Source organism: Cebus imitator, unplaced genomic scaffold (genome assembly GCF_001604975.1).
Source record: "Cebus imitator isolate Cc_AM_T3 unplaced genomic scaffold, Cebus_imitator-1.0 Scaffold189, whole genome shotgun sequence".
Taxonomy (NCBI): Eukaryota; Metazoa; Chordata; class Mammalia; order Primates; family Cebidae; genus Cebus; species Cebus imitator.
In genome coordinates, this window is record NW_016107504.1 from 2,332,121 (window position 1) to 2,356,027 (window position 23,907).

A 23,907-nucleotide genomic window follows, 5' to 3' on the forward strand; every position below is an offset into this window, starting at 1 on the left:
CTTCTGACAGTCTGGCCCCTCTGCTGTAGGTCTGCTGAGGTTCACTCCAGGCCCTGCTTGCTGGGGTTCACCTGCAGCAGCTGCTGAACAGTAAGGGTTGTTACCAGTTTTCTTCTGCTGCTCTCTTTGTCCCAGAAGGATACCTGCCTAGTGTTAATCTGATCTCTCCTTTTTGAGGTGTCTCTGGATATATAGGGGTCAGGAAGCTGCTTGAGGAGACGGTCTCTTCTTTATAGGAGCTCAAATGGTGAGCTGTGAGCTCTGTTGTTCATTCAGAGCTGCTGAGCAGGTACGTTTAGCTCTGCTGCAGCAGAACTCATAAACTGCTTTTTGTTCCCAGGTGCTGTGTCCCAGGGATTTAGGGCTTTATTTATGAGTTTCCATTATGCTGCTCCCTTGTTTTTTTTTCCTTCAGACCTGCCCTGCCCAGCAAGAAGGCAGCCTAGTCACTGTCGGCCTGTAGAGGCTTTGCTGAGCTGCTGTGGGCTCCGCCCAGCTGCCGAGTGAACTTCCTTGCATTCCTGTTTATATTGGTGTAGTTAGAACTGCTTTGGCCATGGTGGCCCACCTCTGTTGAGGCGGAGTCTCTCTGCTGTGGCGGGTTGCCTTGGCAACGGCGGGCTGCCTCAGCAATGGCGGGTTGCCTTGGCAACGGCGGGCTGCCTCAGTAATGGTGGGTTGCCTTGGCAACGGCGGGCTGCCTCAACATTGGCCGACTACCTCCATCATGGTGGGCTGCCTCGGTAATGGCGGACGCCTCTCCCCCACACAGCTAGACCATCCCAGGTTCAGCTGCGCTTGCTGTGAAACTCTCAATCCAGAGCTTCTGATTACTGTTCTTTTGTGGGGATGGGACCAGCCGAGCCTGATCGCCTGGCTCCCTGCCTCAGAGCCTTTTTTAAGTTGGTGTTCCAGTCGCCTGTTGAAGAGGCGCCGGGGTCTGTTTGTTTTCCCCTGCGGCTACTCACTGCACTGGCTTAAACAGCGGCACTGAGGTTTGTGGCACTTTTTTTTTTTTGTTTTTATTTTTTGCCCTGGAATCTACTGTCCTGGTTCCCTGCTCAGTCCCCTTTTTAAACAGACGAATTGGCGATTTCCCATGGCTCCAATCGCCAGCCCAAAGGGCACATGGACCGGTGTATTTTGTACAGAGAACCGCTGCTAGGGGCGCTGACAAAGCAACCGCATGGGGCAAAGTAGCGGCGCTGGCCGGCACAGCCGCGCTGGCCGAAACAGCCGCGCTGGTGACCTGTGGAGCTCCTCTGCCTGGGAATTTCCTAGTCTGTGGGCAATAAAAATACGGCGTCCACTCACCCTTTGCGCTTTCACTGGGAGCTGCCATCCTGAGCTGTTCCTAAACGGCCATCTTGGATCCTCTCTCTGTTTGCACACTTTTTTCGAACATTCTTTCTTTTAAGCAATAATATGCATTGGCTGGGCGCAGTGGCTCATGCCTGTAATCCCAGCACTTTGGGAGGCTGAAGTGGGTGGATCATGAGGTTAGGAGTTCAAGACCAGCCTGGCCAAGATGGTGAAACCCCATCTCTACTAAAAATACAAAAATTAGCTGGGTGATGTGACAGGTGCCTGCAATCCCTGGTACTCAGGAGGCTGAGGCAGGAGAATCACTTGAACCTGGACGGCAGAGGTTGCAGTGAGCCAAGATCATACCACTGCACTCCAGCCTGGGTGAGAGTGAGACTCCCTCTCAAAAACAAAAAAAAAAACATGTGTATGTGTGTGTGTGTGTGTGTGGATGTGTGTGTGTGGATGTGTGTGTGTGGATGTTTTATCAGATCCTGAAAATACGTAATTCTTGACTTGCCATATCTTTTGCAGGTTTTCAGACTATCCTATCTTAACATTTTGGGTTGTCACAAAGTTCCAAATTCTACTGCTATTAAAAATGGACTAATAGGGCTGGAGGTGGTGGCTCACAGCTGTAATCCCGACACTTTAGGAAGCTGAGGTGGGTGGATCACCCGAGGTCAGGAGTTTGAGACCAGCCTGACCAATGAGGTGAAACCTTGTGTCTACTAAAAATGCAAAAGGCCGGACGTGGTGGCTCACGCCTGTAATCCTAGCACTTTGGGAGGCCTAGGCTGGCAGATCACAAGGTCAGGAGTTCAAGACCAGCCTGTCCAACATGGTGAAACACCATCTCTACTAAAAAATACAAAAATTAGCTTGGCATGGTGGCACACACCTGTAATCCCAGCTACTCAGGAGGCTGAGGCAGGAGAATCACGTGAACCCAGGAGGCAGAGGTTGCAGTGAGCCGAGGTCACGTCACTGCCCTCCAGCCTGGGCAACAGAGCAAGACTCCGTCTCAAAAACTAAATAAATAAAAACACAAAAATTAGCTGGTCTTGTGGGCGTGCACCTGTAGTCCCAGCTACTTAGAAGGCTGAGAAAGGAGAATTGCTTGAACCTGGGAAGCAACTGTTATAGTGAGCCAAGATTGTGCCACTGCACGCCAGCACAGATTAGAAAGTTCTTAATCTTATTTTCATTATACACATGTAAACAGTACAAACCAAAGAACAATTACCAAGAGCTACTCAATGGAAAATTGCTGATTCATAGTGAAAGATGTTTACCTAATTACCAGTAAAAAGAACCACAAATATTTGAATGTATTTATTATTATTCAAGGTAAATAGTCCTTTTCAAATTTGTAAGAAAGAATTAGAAGAGATAATAGTATACATCATGATGTCTGGCTATTGAGAATGGCAGGACATTTTTTGGTCATATAAAATTAAAAACCTAATTTTTCAAGATTGCTTTTAGGAAACCATTTATTTCTATCTGAATTGATTCTCTAATTTCTTACTGCACTGCAAACACATTATTTGATAGAACCCTAGAATGTCAGATCTAGAAGGGACCTAAGTTTCACCTATGTTAAGGAGTAATAGTCCCGAATAAAATCTGTCCACAAGACAACAGCAAAATTCTATGTAGGTCATATAAGGTGGGACTCAAAATTACTTTAAAGTACCCCCTAGTCTTCACTTTATCTTAATGATAGTTAAATAGTATGCACTGTTACTCTTTTCGATGACATCATTTAAGAAGAACACAAGACAAATTTTATTCTAGACTATTGCAATAGAGTAGAAACTATTGCAGTAGGAGAGAGACTGAGCTCAACTTCAAATACAACAAAGAAAAGTGATTATTTATAGCCAAGGAGCAGAGAGGGTCAGTAATGGAAAATTACTAAGAGAAGACATCAAGGGTAGGGAGAGGTAGGTTCTTGCTCAAGTGCCCCAACAAGATTTTGCCAGAAACAGGCCAAGTATTTAGACATCAAAAGTGAGAGATGAGGAACTTGATCACATATCAAGGGTGAAGGGACTCTCTCTAAACTGATTTAGCAGGATTGATGTAACTGGATTCGGAAGGCCAAAAAGTAGGCCCAAAGATGAGGCCTAATTGAGAGGAAGGCTCAGAGTAGCCTGTCTAAAGTTTGTTCAAGGAGTCTTTGTCACATATGAAAAAAATTGAGGCCCAAAGAGGTTAAGAAACTTGCTCAAGGTAATGCTGTTAGTTACTGGCATAGCTGGGACTCTGACTTAATGCTCCCCAGTGATCAATTTGATGTCTATTCTACAGGGAGCAGACTGTTCCCTGTATCCACTCTCTTGTTTTCTGTTACTTTAAAAGCTCCATCAACCCCCTCCATCAACCAGATTGCTTCTTGTGTTCTTCTTAAATGATGTCATCGAACAGTGCATACTATTTAACTATCATTAAGACAAAGCGAGGACTAGGGGGTACTTTGAAGTAGTTTTGAGTCCCACCTTATATGTCCTACATAGAATTTTGCTGCTTTGATTACTGCCAAACTCTACTGTTAGCTAGGAAATTTCTTTCTTCTGAATTACTATAATATACTGAAAAAAGAAAAATTAAAGCAGCCACAATTTCTTTAAAACCAATTTAACAATTTCTCATTTACCAAATGTGCTCTAAATTGCATAGTTGTTGGAACTTGGTCTCTGTGATGTTTTCTTCTTTGCAATAGTTGAAGACTACAACCTTAAGTGGAAACTAAACTTAAAATATACCAGTCAATTCATCAGTATACCTTTAGTTTAATTACTACTTATGGACAAGATTTTAGGGTTTTGTTTTGTTTTCTTTTTCAGTTAAACTTTGTTATATGGTTGAAAAATAATGGATTGTGAGTCTCATATAAAAAAATTGACTTGGCATATAGCTCATTAAAATGTTACCTTTTAAACTAGAGTCTTAGAAGTTTTGCTATGATACAATCCAAAGTTTTCCTTGCTAATTACTCAGGCTGAAATGTCATATTTCAATGAAATATTTTTCAGAGAGTTCTTGTTATTGGCCCCTCTATATCAAACACACATATAAAGTGCCTTTACTTAAACTCTTAATTATCTGAGGTGGGAATTCTAATTTATTTAACTAATTTTGTGGCCAGACTCTGCTCTAAGTATTGTCTTAGTTTGCTGTCTGTGATTTAAAAATCATTTAAATGTACAGAAGCCAATATTTAGCTTTCTGAATTTCATTGTATCAAATGCTTTGAAAGTTTTTTTAGGAAATAATGATAATGTTTCCTATTTATATGGCATGCCACAATTTACATCATATAATGTACTTTTTATTTTAAGCTTCTTAAGGGCAGAGTTTGAGTGTTGCTCATCTTTGTGTTTCCTGTAGCACCTGGCACATGGCAGACTTTAGGCCAGTATTTTAAAACTTGAATTTGATCTTTAAAATATTCCTGTGAGGGAGGTTAGGGCAGATAACACTATTCCCATTATACGGGTAAGAAAACATGCTCAGAAAGATTGAATTGCCCAAAGTCATATAGTTATTAAGTAGCAGAGTCAAAAATAAATCCTAGGCCTTCGAAGTCCTAGGATTCATTGCTCTAGCACAATTTATTCTCCCTGCTAACATTCAGTGCTTATAAATCATAGCAAGACTTGTAAGAAAAGAAAATTGTGTTTATAGTCAATTAACACTAACCAAGAGGTGCTCTATTTGTAGGCTTTTAATCTTTTTATTTAATGATCCTTCTTTTAATAGTGAATAGCCTGTCTTAGTATGTGCATTGAATAATAATAAAGTAAATATGATATTTTCTGTGGTTTGGGGTGGGATATTGCATGCCAAAACATTTTCAAATACCCCTTCACTGACAGTCTTCACATCTTGGAAAAGTTGAATCTTTATTTTTGTGTTCAATGGTGTACAAATATATATTGGCTTTTTCTCTTCAAGTAACTTATTGCAAGTAGTATAATAACAATAATTGGCTGGGCACGGTGGCTCATACCTGTAATCCCAGCACGTTGGGAGGCTGAGGCAGGTGGATCACCTGAGGTCAGGAGTTCAAGACCAGCCTGGTCAACATGGTGAGACTTTGTCTCTACTAAAAATACAAAAAATTAGCCAGATGTGGTGGTGGGCACCTGTAATCCCAGCTACTTGGGAGGCCAAGGCAGGAGAATCTTTAGAACCCAGAAGGCGGAGGTTGTAGTGAGCTGAGGTTGCACCATTGTACTCCAGCCTGGGCCACAGAGCGTCTCAAAAAAATAATAATAATAATAATTGAATAAATAGTAATAAGAAAGCCTCCTGATGAATTATGAAAAAAATCAGAATGTAAAATGCTTTTCAAATACAAACAAAAGTACAGTTGGTAATGGCATTGTTTACTCATGTTTTGATTTTTCTATTCAATCACCTATGATCCTTGTATTTATTGCCAATAAGGCCTTTAAAGTTAACTGTATCTTTTGAAGCAGTCTGAGCATATCAAGAAATTGGCAGCCAGTGTTTTTATTAAAAGATAACACAAGCCAAGATATACTCCAGCATTAATCTAAAATGACCCATTTGCTAAAGGAATTTGAAGGCTGTTGGTGAAATGGTACTATCTCGCCAACTTTAATGTTTTGAGAAGCTAACCTTAGTAAAGCCACAGTAGCATGTCTTCAGTAGAGTTTTAACATGATGTCTTCAGTAGAGTTTTCTATTTTTTGGATTAACGAAGGCCAATAGCTTATCCTTTAAAATTAGCTCTATTTGAAAAGGTTTGGCTCTCCATACTTCTATATGGTTCTGTTTGCATACTGATTATGCTGTAAATATAAGAAATGCTGGCAAAGAACATTATTGTTTTAACTTGTACTATAATGTGAACCACTTCTAACTCATAATCTTATTTTGTACTGTGTGATGTCTGATACTGCTAACATCGATCTTTGGGCTTTGGTGAACTCTGATCTTCCCAGGTTTTCAAGGTTAGACTCTTCACTGGTCAATTCTTTTTTTTTTTTTTTTGTGTGTGATAAGAGAAATGCAATTTTTTGCTATAATTCAGAAGTCATTGAAGAGTGCTGTTATCCTCAAGCTGGGGTTTTAACATTTTGATGAAGGTAATGTGACTTGATTTTAATTGAGTTTCAAATGATGTTAGGGTATTTGTGTTTGCAATTGTTTATAATAAGTAATCAATACATAAAGATATGTTGAATTTTAAACAGAAATACACTTATTTTTACTTTCAATACTGCATTAAAATATTTAGGCAAGCATATGACCCATTTGTTATCTCTGAATATTGATTTTATTTTCTCAAAATTTTGTTTTCTCAGACTGCCCTGATCTGTGTATTTATAGCTATTTTCAGTAATGGAAGAGATAAACTATTGAATACTGTTAAAAATAAAACTTATATGTTCTTTATGTCATTAGTAACCCATAATTTAAATGCGAGGCACTCTAAACGGCAGGTCTGAATTAACATGCAAATTTTCTAAATTTTTTATAATTGCAAAAAGAGCAGTGCCTTAGGTTTGTCAAATGATGCCGTGTTCTGATAACTTTTCAAATGGAGTATAGGGTCATACAAGGTTTCTTTTTTCCCGTTTTACTTTATCATTGTTATCAGGTTGATTCACAGTTTATTTATTTTTCATAATTAGCTGATTGATTTGCTACTTAATTTCTAGTGCAAATCATACATTATGGATTAAATTAACAAGTTTGCTTAGAACACTGAAGTTCTGTTTTTTGTTTTTTTTTAATGCACAATGTACTAAACATTTTCTTTATGATTGAGAAGGGAATTTCTGTGTTGTCTGGTTGCCAGGCTAGGGTAAATATATCAGTTTCATTGTTTAAGGATGAAACAATTGTTGTACTATTGTAAACCTACTTTCTCTTTCTCATGTGCCAAAATAGAGTCATGTTATATTATGCAATTACATAAAAATATCTGAAAGATTAAAAAAAGGCTCATATTTTAAGATATGTTCTTACCTCCAGTTTTACTAATAAAGAAAATAATAATAATAAAACCCTTCCACCATTTATACTATGTACCAGGCACTCTGCTGAGTAATTTTTACATGGTGTCTCATTTAATCCTTGTAACAACCTGCTAAAGTAGGTGGTATTCTTAATTCCATTTTATGGAAGAAGAAATTGAAGCCAAGGAGATTAATAATCTTACTGAAGTCAAACAGCTAATGACTAATGGAGCTGGGTTTGTTACCCAGCATTCTCGCTCCAGAGTCCAGTGTTCTTAATCATGTGTCATTCTGCCTTGTTAGTTATTTTGCCATTGATTCTGAATCTTAAAAGTATTGGAAAGGGAACTGAATTTTATTTTAGATTTAAAAGACAACCCTTTGTCCATATGTAAGGATGAACTCTATTCTATATTCATAACAAGTGCCTATTATAGTTCCTTAAAAAATAATCCCTACATATCTTTGTTTTTTGTCAAAATCAATAAAATCTGAAATTACCAGAGGAGAGAAGGTATAAATGCTAACTATTGACTGTTCATTATTTAGAGTTTTGTAATTATTTTCTTAAGGTGGGATTACTTAGTCTTAGCCTCAGCTACTGAACACTCTACAAGCAGGTAGTACCTATTTGCCACCTGGTGACAAAAGACTTGGCCCATGATAAAATCTCCCTGGTTGCTTAATGGACCTGATATCTTGATTTAGAAAAACAAGTTAAAAATATAGCATAAGTAAAAATGCTAAGAAAAATCCTGTTTTAAATTATTTTGTTTATTCACAAGATACATACAGAATTCTTTATTTTTCTTGAAAAATATGTAAAATGTAAAGAATATGAAAACATTTAAAAATAAATTTTAAAGTGCTTTATTGAATCCATATTTTAAAAAATTCCTATGTATCAAGCATATCGCTAAAATGAAATTAGTTTTTTAAAATTACTATTGCATTGCATAGTAATGAAAGCCAAGTAAATGTAACTACCTACAAATAAAGCAATTTGATTTTAATCACAATGAGACAAATGGCTTGAATCTCTGATTGCCCTACAGCAGTGATGCTTAAAAGCGTGGTCCTGGAACTAGCAGCTTTAGCTTCCACAAGGCACTGTTAGAATGTAAATTATTGGGCCTCTCCTAAGTCTCTTTTTTCTAAATTATTTATTCTTAAGACTGGTCAAGTGCAGTAATGAGAAGGAAGGAAAGAGTTGAAAAAGGAATTCAATCTATAACAGAACAATCAGTTGAGATAACTCACTGCCTTCAGACCAGTCTCCTCAGTCTTACTGAATCCAAAACTCTGGGGGTGGGCTCAGGAATCTGTTTTAACAAGCCCTCTAGTTGATTCTGATGCATGCTCCAATTTGAGAAAGTGCCCTACAGTTTCTGTTTAATTTCACTTTAAGTCAAACTCTTTGTTAAGGATTACAGAAACACACATTGTTATGTCATGAGTCTTTTTTAGGTGTTATTATATTGAATTTAATATATAATAAAATATAAACTAAAAGAGTCTGAAAATCAGTATTAATAACAAAATGAATCCGGTGCAATTTATATTAGAAAGGGAATTAGCAAAGGTCTATATATTTTAATGTTGTCTGGGTTTTATTCTGCAAACTAATAGAAAGATGACTGATATTTTAAAAGCCTGACTTTATTGCTACTTTTATGCTATACTGAAATGTGGCCATTTGTTGTGCATTATCAAGGTCTACCAGGTCCAGAAGGTCCCCCCGGTCTCCCTGGAAATGGAGGTATTAAAGGAGAGAAGGGAAACCCAGGCCAACCTGGGCTACCTGGTTTGCCTGGTTTGAAAGGAGATCAAGGACCACCAGGACTTCAGGTAGGAAATGGGAGTAGATATTTGATGAGAGAAGAGTATGTTTGTATTAAAAATGTGAATTGTAAGCTGCATCATTTTAACTAACATTCACTAGCCAAGGTTCTATGTGTGGCTCACTGGTGAATGAAAAAGAGAGTAGCAGGCAAGTTTCCTATAGTCTCCTAAAGGGACTTTGCTGTATTATAGTCAAAGAGTTCCTGAAAAGATACTTTACCTGGAATCTTTGGTATGCATAGTATTTGGATTTGAGTAGCCTTCATTTCAGTGAAAGCAAATTTGTGCAAAGGAGACATGTATATTAGACCATTGCATATAGATTAATCCACCCATAGGGAAGTAATTATGGTGAATAGAAGAATATTTTAAACTTCGAAATTAGATAGAATTAGGGTCAAATATTAGCTCCACTGCATACTTCTGCTTTGTATCTATGATGAAAACAGACAACGGGTTTCTGTCTTCACCTATAATAAGAGAATAATAGCGTATTCACTCACGTGCTGTCTGTGTTGGTTTGAGTGATCCAGAGAGTCACATTCCTCTTTATGGGTTCTCAAAGCTACCTCCATTTGTTCAAGATGATTGCTGGTGGATCTGGCAGCCAACACAATCTGGACTGTCTTTTATTTCTGAAGACCGCTTTATAGCAGAAAAAATGTATTTAAAGTAGTGGTCTTTAAAGCTTTTGGAAATCTAATCTTTTTCCCCATGCCATCACTATTCTACCAGTTACGTAGACTTAAAAAGTTACTTCTGTTTACTCATTCTCTATTCACTCCCTATACATATGAATATTTCCAGAAACAATTAAGAATAAGTGTCATCTGTCATACTCCTTTACCACGAAATATTTTAATGCATATTTCTTAAGATTGAAAATATTCTAATCTGTTATTATTAGATGACAATAAAAGCTATGGGATTGTTTTTATTTTATAAAATTCTTACCAAATACCATGGCTGCAGCCTGTAATCCCAGCAACTTTAGAGGCTGGGGCAGGAGGGTTGCTTGAGGCCAGGAATTTGAGAAAAGCCTGGAAGACATAGTAAGACCCTGTCTCTAAAAATGTTTTTTAAGTTATATAACCACAGTACACTTACCAAATTCAGAAAATTTAACATAGATGTATGTTAATTTCTATCTTTCATATTCCAATTGGGTCCAATGACCTAATAATCTTCTTAGTATTTCTTCCTCCAGTACAGGATCTAGACCAAGTCATGTTTTGCATTTAATTGTCATATCTCTTTAGTCTTCTTTAATCTGGAACAGTTCCTAAGTCTGTTTTCTTTTCTTCATGACCTCAACATTAAAAAAAATTGTACCCCACCCCCGTTTTTAAATAGAATATTCCTTTTTTTTCTGATGTTTATTCATAATTGGATTCAGGTTATGCATCCCCAGCTGGAATACTACATGAGTGATGTTGTGTCCTCCTCAGGCTAACAGATAAGGAGGTCCATGATTCTATCTGCCCCTCATTTGTGACTTTAGTTTTCATCATCCAGTCAAGTTGTTGCTTAGTTTCTCCATTGTATCGTTATTTTTTTTCCTTGCAACTAATAAGCAAAGGTTTAGAAAGGCACATTAAGATAGTGCAAATATACCACTCCTCATCAAAATTTTCTCTTAGATTTAACATCTATTAATGATTTTGCTTCAATCAATCTCTACTGGGATAGTGGCAAAAAGATGTTGTTCAATCTCTGGCACTACCTCCACATAAACTAGTCAGCCCTACTGTAAGCAAGAGCCTTCCCTTTTCTCTGGTTTATGTATGTATTTATTATCATTGTGCACCCATTTTTCCCATGTTTTCCGCTAATTTACAATTTCTAAAATGTCATTACTTATTTTGATGCTTTCATTGTTCCAGATTTGAAAGCCCCTTCAAGCTGGATTTGATGTTTTTCTGATATGTACTTCCCTCCAACTATTTTTTAACACTTTTTAAATATTATTCCATAATAAGATGCTTCAGGCGTGTTCCTGGTTCATTCTTACTAATATAAGCTTCATTGTCCCTCACCTGAAGTAGAGCAAAAGTTTCCTACATGATCTTGCTATTCTATATTCTTCCTGTAGTTGGGTGGCTGAGGTGGGATGATTGCTTGAGCCTAGGAGTTTGAGGCCAGCCTGGGCAACATAGTGTGAGACCCTGTCTCTATAGAAAAGAAAGAAAGAAAAAAGAATAAAATAATAGTTACCTTTTACTAAGTACACATCACACACTAGTATTCTAAGGACTTAATATTGTTAGCAAAAGACAATGAGATCTGCAGGAGAAAAAGGAAGAGCTTTATTTTCTATAAAAGCAATCTGCAGATTGGGAAGGCACAGCTTTCAGTACAAGTGAAAGTGTGCTCTCTGAAGATCAAAGGGAGGATTTGGCTTAAACAGCGAAAGTTCTCACCCATGTTCTCAATCAGGTCCATTTATGCAAATGAAGGTTCAGGCTTCTGTTCTGATTGATTGAAATATTTGAGCTCTCATCAGGTGGTTTCCAAGACCAAAGCCAGAAGCCTGTCAAATGTTTCCTGCAAATGGCCAGTGGGCAGGGGGTGTGTTCATGCCACAGTTTACCATCACACTCGTTTGATTTGATTCTAGAAAGAGAGATCTGTGACATTTTTAGAACATCTTTCTAAGAACACAGGGTATGTGACCCTTCCCTTACCCAACCATGGCCAGCTGGTTGTGTTTTAACTTTGCGCACCTCAGCTAGCCATGAGATATTCATTTTGTCTGTCAGCCAGGGGTATATTTTAACAATATGAACTGTCTCATTTAATCCTCACCACAACCCTGTGAAGTAGATACTGTTATGTTCTCCACATTCAAGGTGAGAAGACTATGAATCATAGAGGTTAAATAATCAATTCAATTCACACTAGCTAATAAAAGGCAAAATTGGGATTACAGTCTTGGAAGTTTGACTCTAGAAACAGTGTTATATGCCACTTTGCAATTCTTATGCCCTCACTTCACTTCCTCCTCCTGCTGCATATTTTTTTGTAATATTAATGATTTTATTTATTCAGGGTAATCCTGGCCGGCCAGGTCTCAATGGAATGAAAGGAGATCCTGGTCTCCCTGGTGTTCCAGGATTCCCAGGTATTTGAAGGGATTTTTGAGATTTCCCTTTATATTAAACTCCTGTGGGACAAGATAGCCATTTTCTGATTTGACTGGGTGAAGGTTGTAGCCCTGTTGCTTTGCCATGCAACTGTATGTACCTTCCTTGCAGGCATGAAAGGACCCAGTGGAGTACCTGGATCAGCTGGCCCTGAGGGAGAACCGGGTCTTGATGGTCCTCCAGGTAAGACTTAAGCCTGAAGATAGTTATACCTGATACTTAGATGCTTTAAATAATTTGGAAGTTTTCATTCTGTCTTTCAGCCAGACTGTCAGAGGCTAAGTTCCCAACAACTGAGGGAAAATAAACAAGACTCTCACTTTATTTACTAATCTCTTGAATTTTCAATTATATTAACATAATATTGATAGCAGACCTTTCAAAGTTAAGATAGATGCAGGATCAACAAAAATGCTTCCTTGAGATTAGCTTCTATAGTAACTTGCCCAAATTCAATTGAACAGATCATAAGAGGAAGTCACATATGAATTTTTTAAAATATTTGTGATATTAAAATAGTTCTTTTTGCTAAGAGGCCTATAGAAGTTTCTTATAAACTGAAAAACAGGGAATCCGCTAAATTTCCCTACTAGTTCATTGAGTCACTTAACAAGCACAGCAAGCAAAAACTGCAAATGATTGTGGAATCAGAATGGACCTGTAAAGGAATAAAATTGTCTTCCCCTGACATGAGTGTTATAATGGATGAGACGTTCTAGTAACTGAGTAATATTCAAGGTTTGAAAATAGGAATGATGTGCCTAATTTTTCCACTGACCCTAAGAAAATTATTTTCCAATTTTGGGGAGAGATAATGGTTGTTTTCCTAAACAGATTTCTGTTAGATAGGGCAGCAATTCAATAACTGGTTTCTCTCACACCAATTCTTGTACTGAAGTTAGGTCACTTTGGCTTCCATTTTTTTGTGACCTTTCTCTTTCCCTTCAAATTTGTATGTTTTGCCTCTTAGGTCCTCCTGGATTACCTGGTCCTTCAGGACAGAGTATTATAATCAAAGGAGATGCTGGTCCTCCAGGAATCCCAGGCCAGCCTGGGTTAAAAGGTCTACCAGGACCCCCAGGACCTCAAGGTTTACCAGGTACCATTGCAGATCATCATTTTTTTCTTTTTTTTTCTATACTTTAAGTTCTGGGATACATGTGCAGAACGTGCAGGTTTGTTACATAGGTATACACGTGCCATGGTGGTTTGCTACACCCATCAACCCATCATCTATATCAGTTATTTCTCCTAATGGTAACCCTCCCCTAATCTCCCACCCCCAACAGGCCACAGGGTGTGATGTTCCCCTCCCTGTGTCCATGTGTTCTTATTGTTCAGTTCCCACTTATGAATGAGAACCTGCAGTATTTGGTTTTCTGTTCCTGTGTTAGTTTTCTGAGAATGATGGTTTCCAGCTTCATCCATGTCCCTGTGAAAAACATGAACTCATCCTTTTTTATGGCTGCATAGTATTACATGGTATATTATGTGCCACATTTTCTCTATCTAGTCTATCACTGATGGGCATTTGGGTTGGTTCCAAGTCTTTCCTATTGTGAACAGTACTGCAATAAACATACATGTGCATGGGTCTTTAAGGTAGAATGATTTATAATCCTTTGGGTATATACCCAGTAATGGATTGCTAGGTCAAACAGTATTTCTGGTTCTAGATCCTTGAGGAATCCCTGCACTATCTCCCAAAATGGTTGGACTATTTTACACTCCCACCAACAGTGTAAAAGTGTTCCTATTGTTCCACATCCTCTCCAGCATCTGTTGTTTCCTGACTTTTTAATGATCACCATTCTAATTGGCATGAGATGGTATCTCATTATGGTTTTGATTTGCATTTCTCTAATGACCAGTGATGATGATCTTTTTTTCATATATTTTCTGGCCATATAATGTCTTCTTTTGAGAAGTGTTTGTTCATATCCTTCACCCACTTTTTGATGAGGTTGTTTGTTTTTTTCTTGTAAATTTGTTTTTAGTTTTCTGTAGATTCTGGATATTAGCCCTTTGTCAGATGGAGAGATTGCAAAAATTTTCTCCTGTTCTGTAGGTTACCTGTTCACTCTGACTATAGTTTCTTTTGCTCTGCAAAAGCTCTCTAGTTTAATTAGATCCCATTTGTTAATTTTGGCTTTTGTTGCCATTGCTTTTGGTGTTTTACTCATAAAGTCTTTGCCCATGCCTATATCCTGAATGGTATTGACTAGATTTTCTTCTAGGCTTTTTATGGGTTTAGGTCTTATATTTAAGTCTTTAATCCATCTTGAGTTAATTTTTGTATAAGTTGTAAGGTAGGGGTCTAGTTTCAGCTTTCTGCCTATGGCTAGCCAGTTTTCCCAACACCATTTATTAAGTAGGAAATCATTTCCCCATTGCTTGTTTTTGTCAGGTTTTTCAAAGATCAGATGGTTGTAGATGTGTGGTGTTATTTCTGAGGCCTCTGTTCTGTTCCATTAATCTGTATATATGTTTTTGTACCAGTATCATGCTGTTTTGATTACTGTAGCCTTGTCATATAGTTTGAAGTCAGGCAGTGTGATGCTTCCAGCTTTGTTCTTTTTGCTTAGAATTGTCTTGGCTATATGGGCTCTTTTTTGATTCCATATGAAATTTAAAGTCGTTTTATTTTTTAATCTGTGAAGAAAGTCAATGGTAACTTGATGGGGATAGCATGAAATCTATAAATTACTTTGGACAGTATGGCCATTTTCATGGTATTGATTCTTCCTATCCATGAGCATGGAATGCTTTTCCATTTATTTGTGTCCTCTCTTATTTCCTTGAGCAGCAGTTTGTAGTTCTCCTTGAAGAGGTCTTTTACATCCCCTGTAAGTTGTATTCCTAGATATTTCATTATCTTTGTAGCAATAATGAATGGGAGTTCACTCATGATTTGCCTATTATTAGTATAAGGGAATGCTTGTGATTTTTGCACACTGATTTTGTATATTGAGACTTGGCTAAAGTGGCTTATTAGCTTAAGGAAGTTTTGGGCTGAGACGATGGGGTTTTTAAAATGTACAATCATCTCATCTGCAGACAGAGAATATGACTTCCTCTCTTCCTATTTGAATACCCTTTGTTACTTTCTCTTACCTGATTGTCCTGGCCAGAACTTCTAACACTATATTGAATAGGAGTGAACTCAGGATTAAGAATCACACTCAAAACCACACAACTACATGGAAAGTGAACAACCTGCTCCTGAATGACTACTTGGTAAATAACAAAATTAAGGCAGAAATAAATAAGTTCTTTGAAACCAGTGAGAACAAAGATACAATGTACCAAAACTCTGGGACACAGCTAAAGCAGCATTTAGAGAGAAATTTACAGCTCTAAATGCCNAAAAAAAAAAAAGAAAGTGGGAAAGATCTAAAATCGACATGCTAACATCACAATTAAAAGAGCTAGAGAAGGAAGAGCAAACAAATTCAAAAGCTAGCAGAAGACAGATAACTAAGATCAGAGCAGAACTGAAGGAGATAGAGACATGAAAAACCCTTCAGAAAATTAAGGAATTCAGGAGCTGGTTTTTTGAAAAGACTAAAAAAATAGATAGACCACTAGCTAGATTAATAAGGAAGAAAAGAGAGAAGAATCAAATAGACACAATAAAAAATAATAAAGGGAATATCATCACCACTGATCCCACAGAAATACAAACTACCATCAAAGAATACTATAAACACCTCTATACATATAAACTAGGAAATCTAGAAGAAATGGATAAATTCCTGGACATATACACCCTCCCGAGACTAAACCAGGAACAAGTCGAATCCCTGAATAGACCAATAACAAGGTCTGAAATTGAGGCAGTAATTAATAGCCTACCAACCAAAAAAAAGCCCAGGAACAGATAGATTCATAGCCAAATTCTACCAGAGGTACAAAGAAGAGCTGGTACAATTCCTCCTGAAAGTCTTCCAAACAATAGAAAAAGAGGGACTTTTCCCTAACTCATTTTATGAGGTATACGTCATCCTGATACCAAAACCTGGCAGAGACACAACAAAAAAAGGAAATTTCTGGCCAATATTCCTGATGAACATCGATGCAACAATCCTCAACAAAATACTGGCAAACGAAATCCAGCAGCACATCTAAAAGCTTATCCACCACGATCAAGTAGGCTTCATCCCTGGGATGCAAGGCTGGTTCAACATATATAAAGCAATAACCATAATCCATCACATAAATAGAACCAATGACCAAAATCACATGATTATCTCAATAGATGCAGAAAAGGCCTTCAATAAAACTTAACACCCCTTCATGCTAAAAATTCTCAATAAATTGGTATTGATGGAATGTATTTCAAAATAATAAGAACTATTTATGACAAACCCACAGCTAATATCATACTGAATGGGCAAAAGCTGGAGGCATTTCATTTGAAAACAGCATAAGACAAGGATGCCCTCTTTCATCACTCCTATGTAGATCATTCTTTTAAGACTTATTTATTTGAGAACATTTCCCTAGTTCTCCTTTTACATTTCAGAGGTTGTCTCTGACAATAGGAGTCTAAGCTCTTAGTAGAATATCAGACTACCACAAGTCTCATTTCCTTTTCTCTTGATAGTGTTAATTTCTCATGGTTGAATTTCTTTTAGGCCATGTCAGGTTACTGTTAGCCCCTCTGGCGCTTCCAGTTTGAACAACTAGGTTAATGTTAAAAAATTATAATAAAATGAAAATGCATTTAAGAGCCGGTGCTTTCTGTACCTCATGCAGCAGAAAGATTGAAGGCTGATTTGGTGGACAATCAGTTTCCCACTGTGAAGCCCCTTGTCTTTTAAACTAATTGCTGTCTAGCTGGCCATTTGACTCTGTGCTTATAGGCAACTTTCATTAATCATTATACAAGAAAGCTAGAACTAACTTCTTCAGTCTTTCACCCTTATTAAGTGATCTAGTGACTGTCTTATCAAAAACTAAGTATACCTGACAGTAACTTATGGTGGGATAGAAAAGAAAAATTGAGACAGGGATGCCTGTCTGATTCTGAAGAGAAAGAGAACACAACTCCAGTAAGAGCATTTCAGAAGCAAATGGAATATTTAAAACTAAAGCTAAATCCTTGTTTTCTTCTTTTGTCCTAGACTTGAGTTATCTCTTCATTTATCTGGATTTAAGACAAAACCAGATTGTGAATTTAGTGCCTTGAGAATCTTATGTCTCCTAGATCTGTCCAGATGTGAAATTATTTTACCAATATTTGAATACCTCATTTCTTTTCCTGTAGGTCCAATTGGTCCTCCAGGAGATCCTGGACGTAATGGACTCCCTGGCTTTGATGGTGCAGGAGGGCGCAAAGGAGACCCAGGTCTTCCAGGACAGCCAGGTGAGACAAATAATACCTGCTGTTGGTGGAAGGAAAGTCTTTGCATCTGAGAGACCTCTGGACATAGGGCCTCCACTTAGAGCTGTGAGATCTTCTCTTGATGTTAGCATAGCTGACTGGTGAACGTGGAGCTGGGGAAAATAGGAAAGCACGTAATTAGGAGATTTGTCACTAATGGAGAAGCACACAAGGTTGCTTTTATTTGTGTTTAGAATGGTGGAAAGCTCAGTTGTTTCTCACGATGGGAATTTTCCAGGCACTCACTGTACTTAGTTGTTCAGGATATTTTCAGTATATTGATTTAAATCCCTTGACCATCTTGAAACTATTGTGAATATTTCTACATTTGGAAATATCACAGTAGGCTGTAATTTCTTTCATAAAGAGCAGCAAATATAAAGGAAAAGTTTAACCTTCAAGAGTCATGGTGACATCTCATACTGAGATGATAAATAAATTGATATTAGAAGCATTAATAGGTGCCCCTGATAATACTGAGTCTGGTATCATTCAGTTTTGAATCTGTACTCAACTTACTTCCAAAAATAATTTGAGTCAACTTAAAATAAAAATATATACTAATGTTAAGATTTCTAAAATAGAAGTAGAGTATGATACATTATATAGATCATTAATTTATGTTAACAACGCTAGATTATATAAATATGACTCTAAATTAAATAAACATGAAGAGTTTGTATTTTAAATATCAGTGGCAACATGGCAGAGTGGTGACACCTATAGCCTTCCTAGAGTCAATGCCCTGCTATTCCATTAATGATATATTTCTAGGTAAATAACAAGTTAGTGTCATCTTCATCACAGGTGTTTCTATGAAGTTTCCCAAAAATGAAAATTTATACACACACTGGCCAAAGACCTGCATATACAGAGAATTCTTAAATGAACTCAAACTAAGAGGTTAAATTAGGAAGGGAAGCCAGTGGTAGATTAAAAATAGGCATTCTGAAAATATTTCTTTAGAATGTTTTGCCTATTCTCTACACAAAACGGCATGCCTGAGAATAATTTCCCCAGACAGATTCAAAGGAAAATGTTTTTCAGCACTGAAGCTGGCAGATTGATGGCAACCACACCCTTCCTTTCTCGATGAACAAAACAGCAGGCTGAAATTTGGTCATGAGGTTCAGATTCTTTTAGTATAACAAGAGACTAAATAACATACAGGCTCTCCAAATAAGCATATTTTATTTGTCTCCTAGTCCATGATATCTGACAATGCCTTTATAGATACTCTATAAATATCAAATAAATTAACTAGTCAAATGAGGTCATAATGTTTTATCAATAATCATAAGATTAGATCACAGCTTACTTAATCTTGTATACTGATGATTTCATGGAAATAGGTACTCGTGGTTTGGATGGTCCCCCCGGGCCAGATGGATTGCAAGGTCCCCCAGGTCCCCCTGGAACCTCCTCTATTGCGCATGGATTTCTTATTACACGCCACAGCCAGACAACAGATGCACCACAGTGCCCGCAGGGAACACTTCAGGTCTATGAAGGCTTTTCTCTCCTGTATGTACAAGGAAATAAAAGAGCCCACGGTCAAGACTTGGGTGAGATAATTAATATTAAATTTATTACTGTGCATTTTGTTTTTGTTTCAAAAATACTGTTGGGTTCTAGAGTAGCCTTGGCCAAAGTGCCTCTATCTGTTCTTTTGGGGTTTTTCCAAACTGAAAACCATGTCAAAGGCAACTGAATATATTCACTTTGATTTTTAAATAAATAATATTTAACCTTTAATTAAAAGCATTAATTGGCCCTTGTGAGATACAATTCTTGGCCTAAAGCAAATCATTTCAAAAGGGCCACATTTACTTTTATTAGATTAGTTATTAAGGAAACAGTTTTCCTGGGCTCTCTGCAGTATAGCAGCTGCTTAAGTGTGCAGTGTTTATAATTCATCGGAGATAGTTACCTCTTCTTTGAAACTGGTCTTCATCAAGTTGAAAGATAAGTTCTGAAGAGAACCTTGGCTCTTAGATCAAAGAAAATAAGGTCATTGCTTAATTATGCTAATTTATAGTTCTTAAAATAAGTGCCTTAGCTTTATAAAGTATTACCAGAGTCACTTAAAGCTGTATAAAGTATGACATTTCTGTACAAAATCCAGTTCATTTAAAGTCTTCCCATGTATCTTCCCTATACTGAGGTGAGCAGCTAGGTTGATAGGATGAGGCTGGACTGAATCACTCTCAAGGACTCTTCCATCCCCGTGAATTGTTTTCCTGGAATTTTTACTTTGGATGTTGAAGTCTCATTGTCTTACCTGGGGCTGTTTATTTTAAGACTGACTATCCCCTTTGCCTCTATAAAGACATTTTAAAAGATAGTCTGGGCTCCCAGTTTCTGGGATTGCTATGATGAGAGGCTTCCTGAGGTCTCATTGGCTGGGGCTTTCATTCTGTGGAAACAGTTCTGCAGCAGCAGAGACCCCGGAGGTCAGCTTTACTCCCTGTTTTTCCAAGGCATATGGCCATACCTGCCAGCCAGTTCTGGCCCGCCAGAGTAAAGATATTCATTTACATGTAAGTCAGTGGTCATAGGTCATTTTATGAAACCAAATAATGTAAGGGTTCACCCAATAGCTTTCTTCCCCATATTCTTTTTTTCTTCCACTTGTATTTCCTTTTTCTTCTTTTCAACTTTCGTCTGCTACCTTTCTTTCTCTTTTTTGCTTTATTATATGTTTTTAAATTTTAAAATTGAGAAATCTTCATTAAATTAGTAATTATCTTTCCTTAATTTAATTGAATAATAAATATTTAAATAATTAAAATAATTTAATATCTTCGGGTTGATTTTTCCCTAGTCTTTCTCCCATGAAATTCTTTTTTGTTCATTCTCTCTGCACTGTCAGAGTCTAACTTATAATCGAACTTTAAACTTCAAATCCCTAACCTACCAGGTCAATGGGAACCATTAGAAGTTTTGAGCACTATGAAATTAAAAAATGTAATGCAAAGAGAAGATAAAATCTGCTATCAGCATGTAATTATTGTAACTTTTCAGAATCCATGTATTTGCTCAAATAAGAACAGTCAGATTTGGAGGCTATAAACTGGCCCTGACTCTGGTACAGTTTAGGCCTCAGACACAGGAAGGCCATAACAGAGCCCAAGATCCTAGGAATGGTCCTGGATTGCAGAGAGTCTGCTGGGGCTCACACAAGGATCACATTGGAGGTATCTTGATGACTAAGCAAAGATAGAGGCAGCTATAATTTTGATGTTAAAAATAACAATTACCTCCTGATGGAATGAATAAATGCAGTCTGTGTTGAATTAGTGGAAAGATTATAGTACATAAAAAAGAGGACAGAGAAGATGGATTAAATACTAAAGCTTTTCTGTCTGGGAGAAAAAAAAAAACATACTGAGAACCATTAGTCTATTAAAGTCTTATGATTGTAAGGTATAGAAGGCTTTGGGAGTATAGGGGATCACTCTCTCTTCAAACATTTGGAAACTATAACCCAGAATTCTGCATCATTGTGTGCAGCCACAGGTTCAACCAGACACTCCTGATTTCATCATTATGAGCCTTCCTTTTATTTACCTTTCTTTTCTTTTCCTTATGATACTAGGAGTATTTTCAGCTCTGTCTCAAATAAGGCAGTCGCTTAGTTTTCTTTTTAAACGACCTTATAATGTACAAGGCACTTCATATCCATTGTCTAATTTAATTTACACAACTATGATTAATAAAAATATATACAAATATTCTGCTTTTATATTTTATACACAAAGAGACTGACTAATAGGTTAAATGACTAAGTAAAACCTTACACAGTTAGAAAATGATGGAGATAAGACTTGAATCCAACACATGCCAATTCTAAATCCATTCCTTTTTAAATTTTCCCATGTTCACTCTTTTTTTTTTCCCCCATTTATTTTATTGCATTTTAGGTTTTGGGGAACATGTGAAGAACATGCAATATTTTTGCATAGGTACACACGTGGCAGTGTGATTTGCTGCCTTCCTCCCCATCACCTACATCTGGCATCTCTCCCCTTGCTATCTCTCCCCAGCTTCCCAGCCCCCACCCTCCCTCCCCCTTTTCCCCCCAACTTCCTGAGCCCAGTGTGTAGTGCTCCCCTCCCTGTGTCCATGTGTTCTCATTGTTCAACACCCGCCTATGAGTGAGAACATGCGGTGTTTGATCTTCTGCTCTTCTGTCAGTTTGCTGAGAATGATGGTTTCCAGGTTCATCCATGTCCCTACAAAGGACACAAACTCATGGTTTTTGATGGCTGCATAATATTCCATGGTGTATATGTGCCACATTTTCCCTATCCAGTCACTCTTACATGACTGTGAGTCAGTCAGTTTTTTTGAACCAGTTTTTACAATGGATATATTAGACTAAATCAGTGATTTTCAACCTAGGGAATTTTTTGAAGACTCCTAGTCCTATGCCAAATTTATTGTATAAAAATTCCAAATAATTCTGATAATACATGTTTAAGATCTATTGGTCTTTTATTAGTGATCTTCAGTCTGAGATAACTATATCTCTTTGAATACATGAAGGGTTTTCAAGAAGCACAGAGGCATAGTTTGTTAAAAATCAATTTTCAACACCTTTATTTCTATATATACCTTCTCCTAAAGTCAATCTGACTTTAGCAGATGTGCTTTGAGCAATCTCTTTTCCTGTATCTCCTTTCACTGTCATGCATTCCCCACATTGTGAGAGTCATACTCTGGCACATTGCCTTGAAGTATGAAAACTTCTGACAGACAAATTCAAAGGCACAATTCAAAATAACAGTTCTGCTAAAGATACAATTACCATTAGATCCAGCAATCCCATTACTGGATATTTACCCAAAGGAAAAGAAATTAATATATCAAAGGGATCATTGCACTCACATGTTTAGTGTAGCACTATTTACAATAACAAAGATACGGAATCAACCTAAGTATCCAACAAAGGATGAATGGATAAAGAAAATGTGGTATATATACACAATGGAATATTATTCAGCTATATAAAAGAATGAAATAATGTCATGGTTGGAACTGGAAGTCATTATCCTAAGTGAAATAAGTCAGGCACAAAAAGACAAGCATCGCATGTTCTCACTTATATGTGGGAGCTAAAAATTTGAACACGTAAAGGCACAGAGTGGAACGACAGATAGCAGAGACTGGGAAGGGTAAGTTTGGGGAAGGGGGAGGAGGAAGAGAATTGGGGTAAGAGATACAAACATACAGTAAGATAGAAGGAATTAGTTCCATATTTGATAGCAGAGGAGAATTACTATACTAAAAAAATGTACTGTACATGGAAACCCTAAGTATTCTGACTTGATCACTATGCTTTATATACATATAAAAAAATCTTCATGTTCCCTATCATGTTGGGGAACATGAAAAAAAAATTAATAAATTAATGGTTTTGTTAAAGTCTCCATTAACTCAAGCTCTACAATTCACTTTTAATCCATCTTCCTAAGAAATACATTTCTAATACAAGTTTTTTGTAATAATTATATAAAAATTTATAATACATATATTTTGATCAGTTGTGAATTATAATAATAGCAATTACAGGTCAAAATATAACATTTAACATGTAAAATCTTATAGTCACAAAAAGTTTTTAAAAGGTATATTCAGTTTTAATTTTTGAGAAATATGATAGCATGATCAGTAAAAACTTTCAAAAATAAAAACATGTTACATTACGATAAAACTGTGAGAAAAGTGTAATGGTAATACAATGTTTAAATGTAGAAGGAACAATGTATGTTTTCCAACTGTTAACAACAAGTTCCTATATTGTCTACAATGATTAATGTTAAGTTTCAAATCATTATATTGGATGCATTTAAAAGAGTGATATAAAGTTTATTCTTAAATATCAATACTTACAAAACACCATAAATGAAAGCTGGCAAGGTAGAAATGTGGTTTGCAAGTTTCCTGTCCCTACTATTACAAAGTGGAATACAGAATGGTGGGTTTGAAGCTGAGAAACAATAGCTAATATCTTAATACTGGCACAGTGTCAATTTAAACGTATGATGAAAATTTAGATATCAAAAATTTAGATGTCACTTTCAAAAGTGTAAGAGTGTGCATTTTTCACCATTCTTTTGTGAGTAAATGAGAAAAGAAAGGCTTGATTACAAGTAAAGATAACCTCTCTTGTCCCTACTAGCTCTGAATTTCAAAGATTAGTTTCTTTTTTTTTTTTTTTCAGTTTGTT

The 23,907-nt window shown here is 36.9% G+C and overlaps 1 protein-coding gene across 4 annotated transcripts in view; it reads left to right on the forward strand.

Moving 5' to 3' along the window:
* The window catches only part of COL4A5 (collagen type IV alpha 5 chain), a 258,298-nt gene that overhangs the window by 228,964 nt on the left and 5,427 nt on the right, over positions 1-23,907 (forward strand). For 3 of the 4 annotated variants that reach the window (XM_037744956.1, XM_017546470.1, XM_017546471.1), the window contains 7 exons: positions 6,285-6,293; positions 9,019-9,152; positions 12,195-12,267; positions 12,401-12,472; positions 13,260-13,388; positions 17,559-17,657; positions 19,028-19,240. In XM_037744956.1, the coding sequence (XP_037600884.1) occupies positions 6,285-6,293; positions 9,019-9,152; positions 12,195-12,267; positions 12,401-12,472; positions 13,260-13,388; positions 17,559-17,657; positions 19,028-19,240 (729 nt within the window). The remainder of the gene's footprint in view (positions 1-6,284; positions 6,294-9,018; positions 9,153-12,194; positions 12,268-12,400; positions 12,473-13,259; positions 13,389-17,558; positions 17,658-19,027; positions 19,241-23,907) is intronic. The other variant, XM_017546472.2, reaches the window with a different exon arrangement.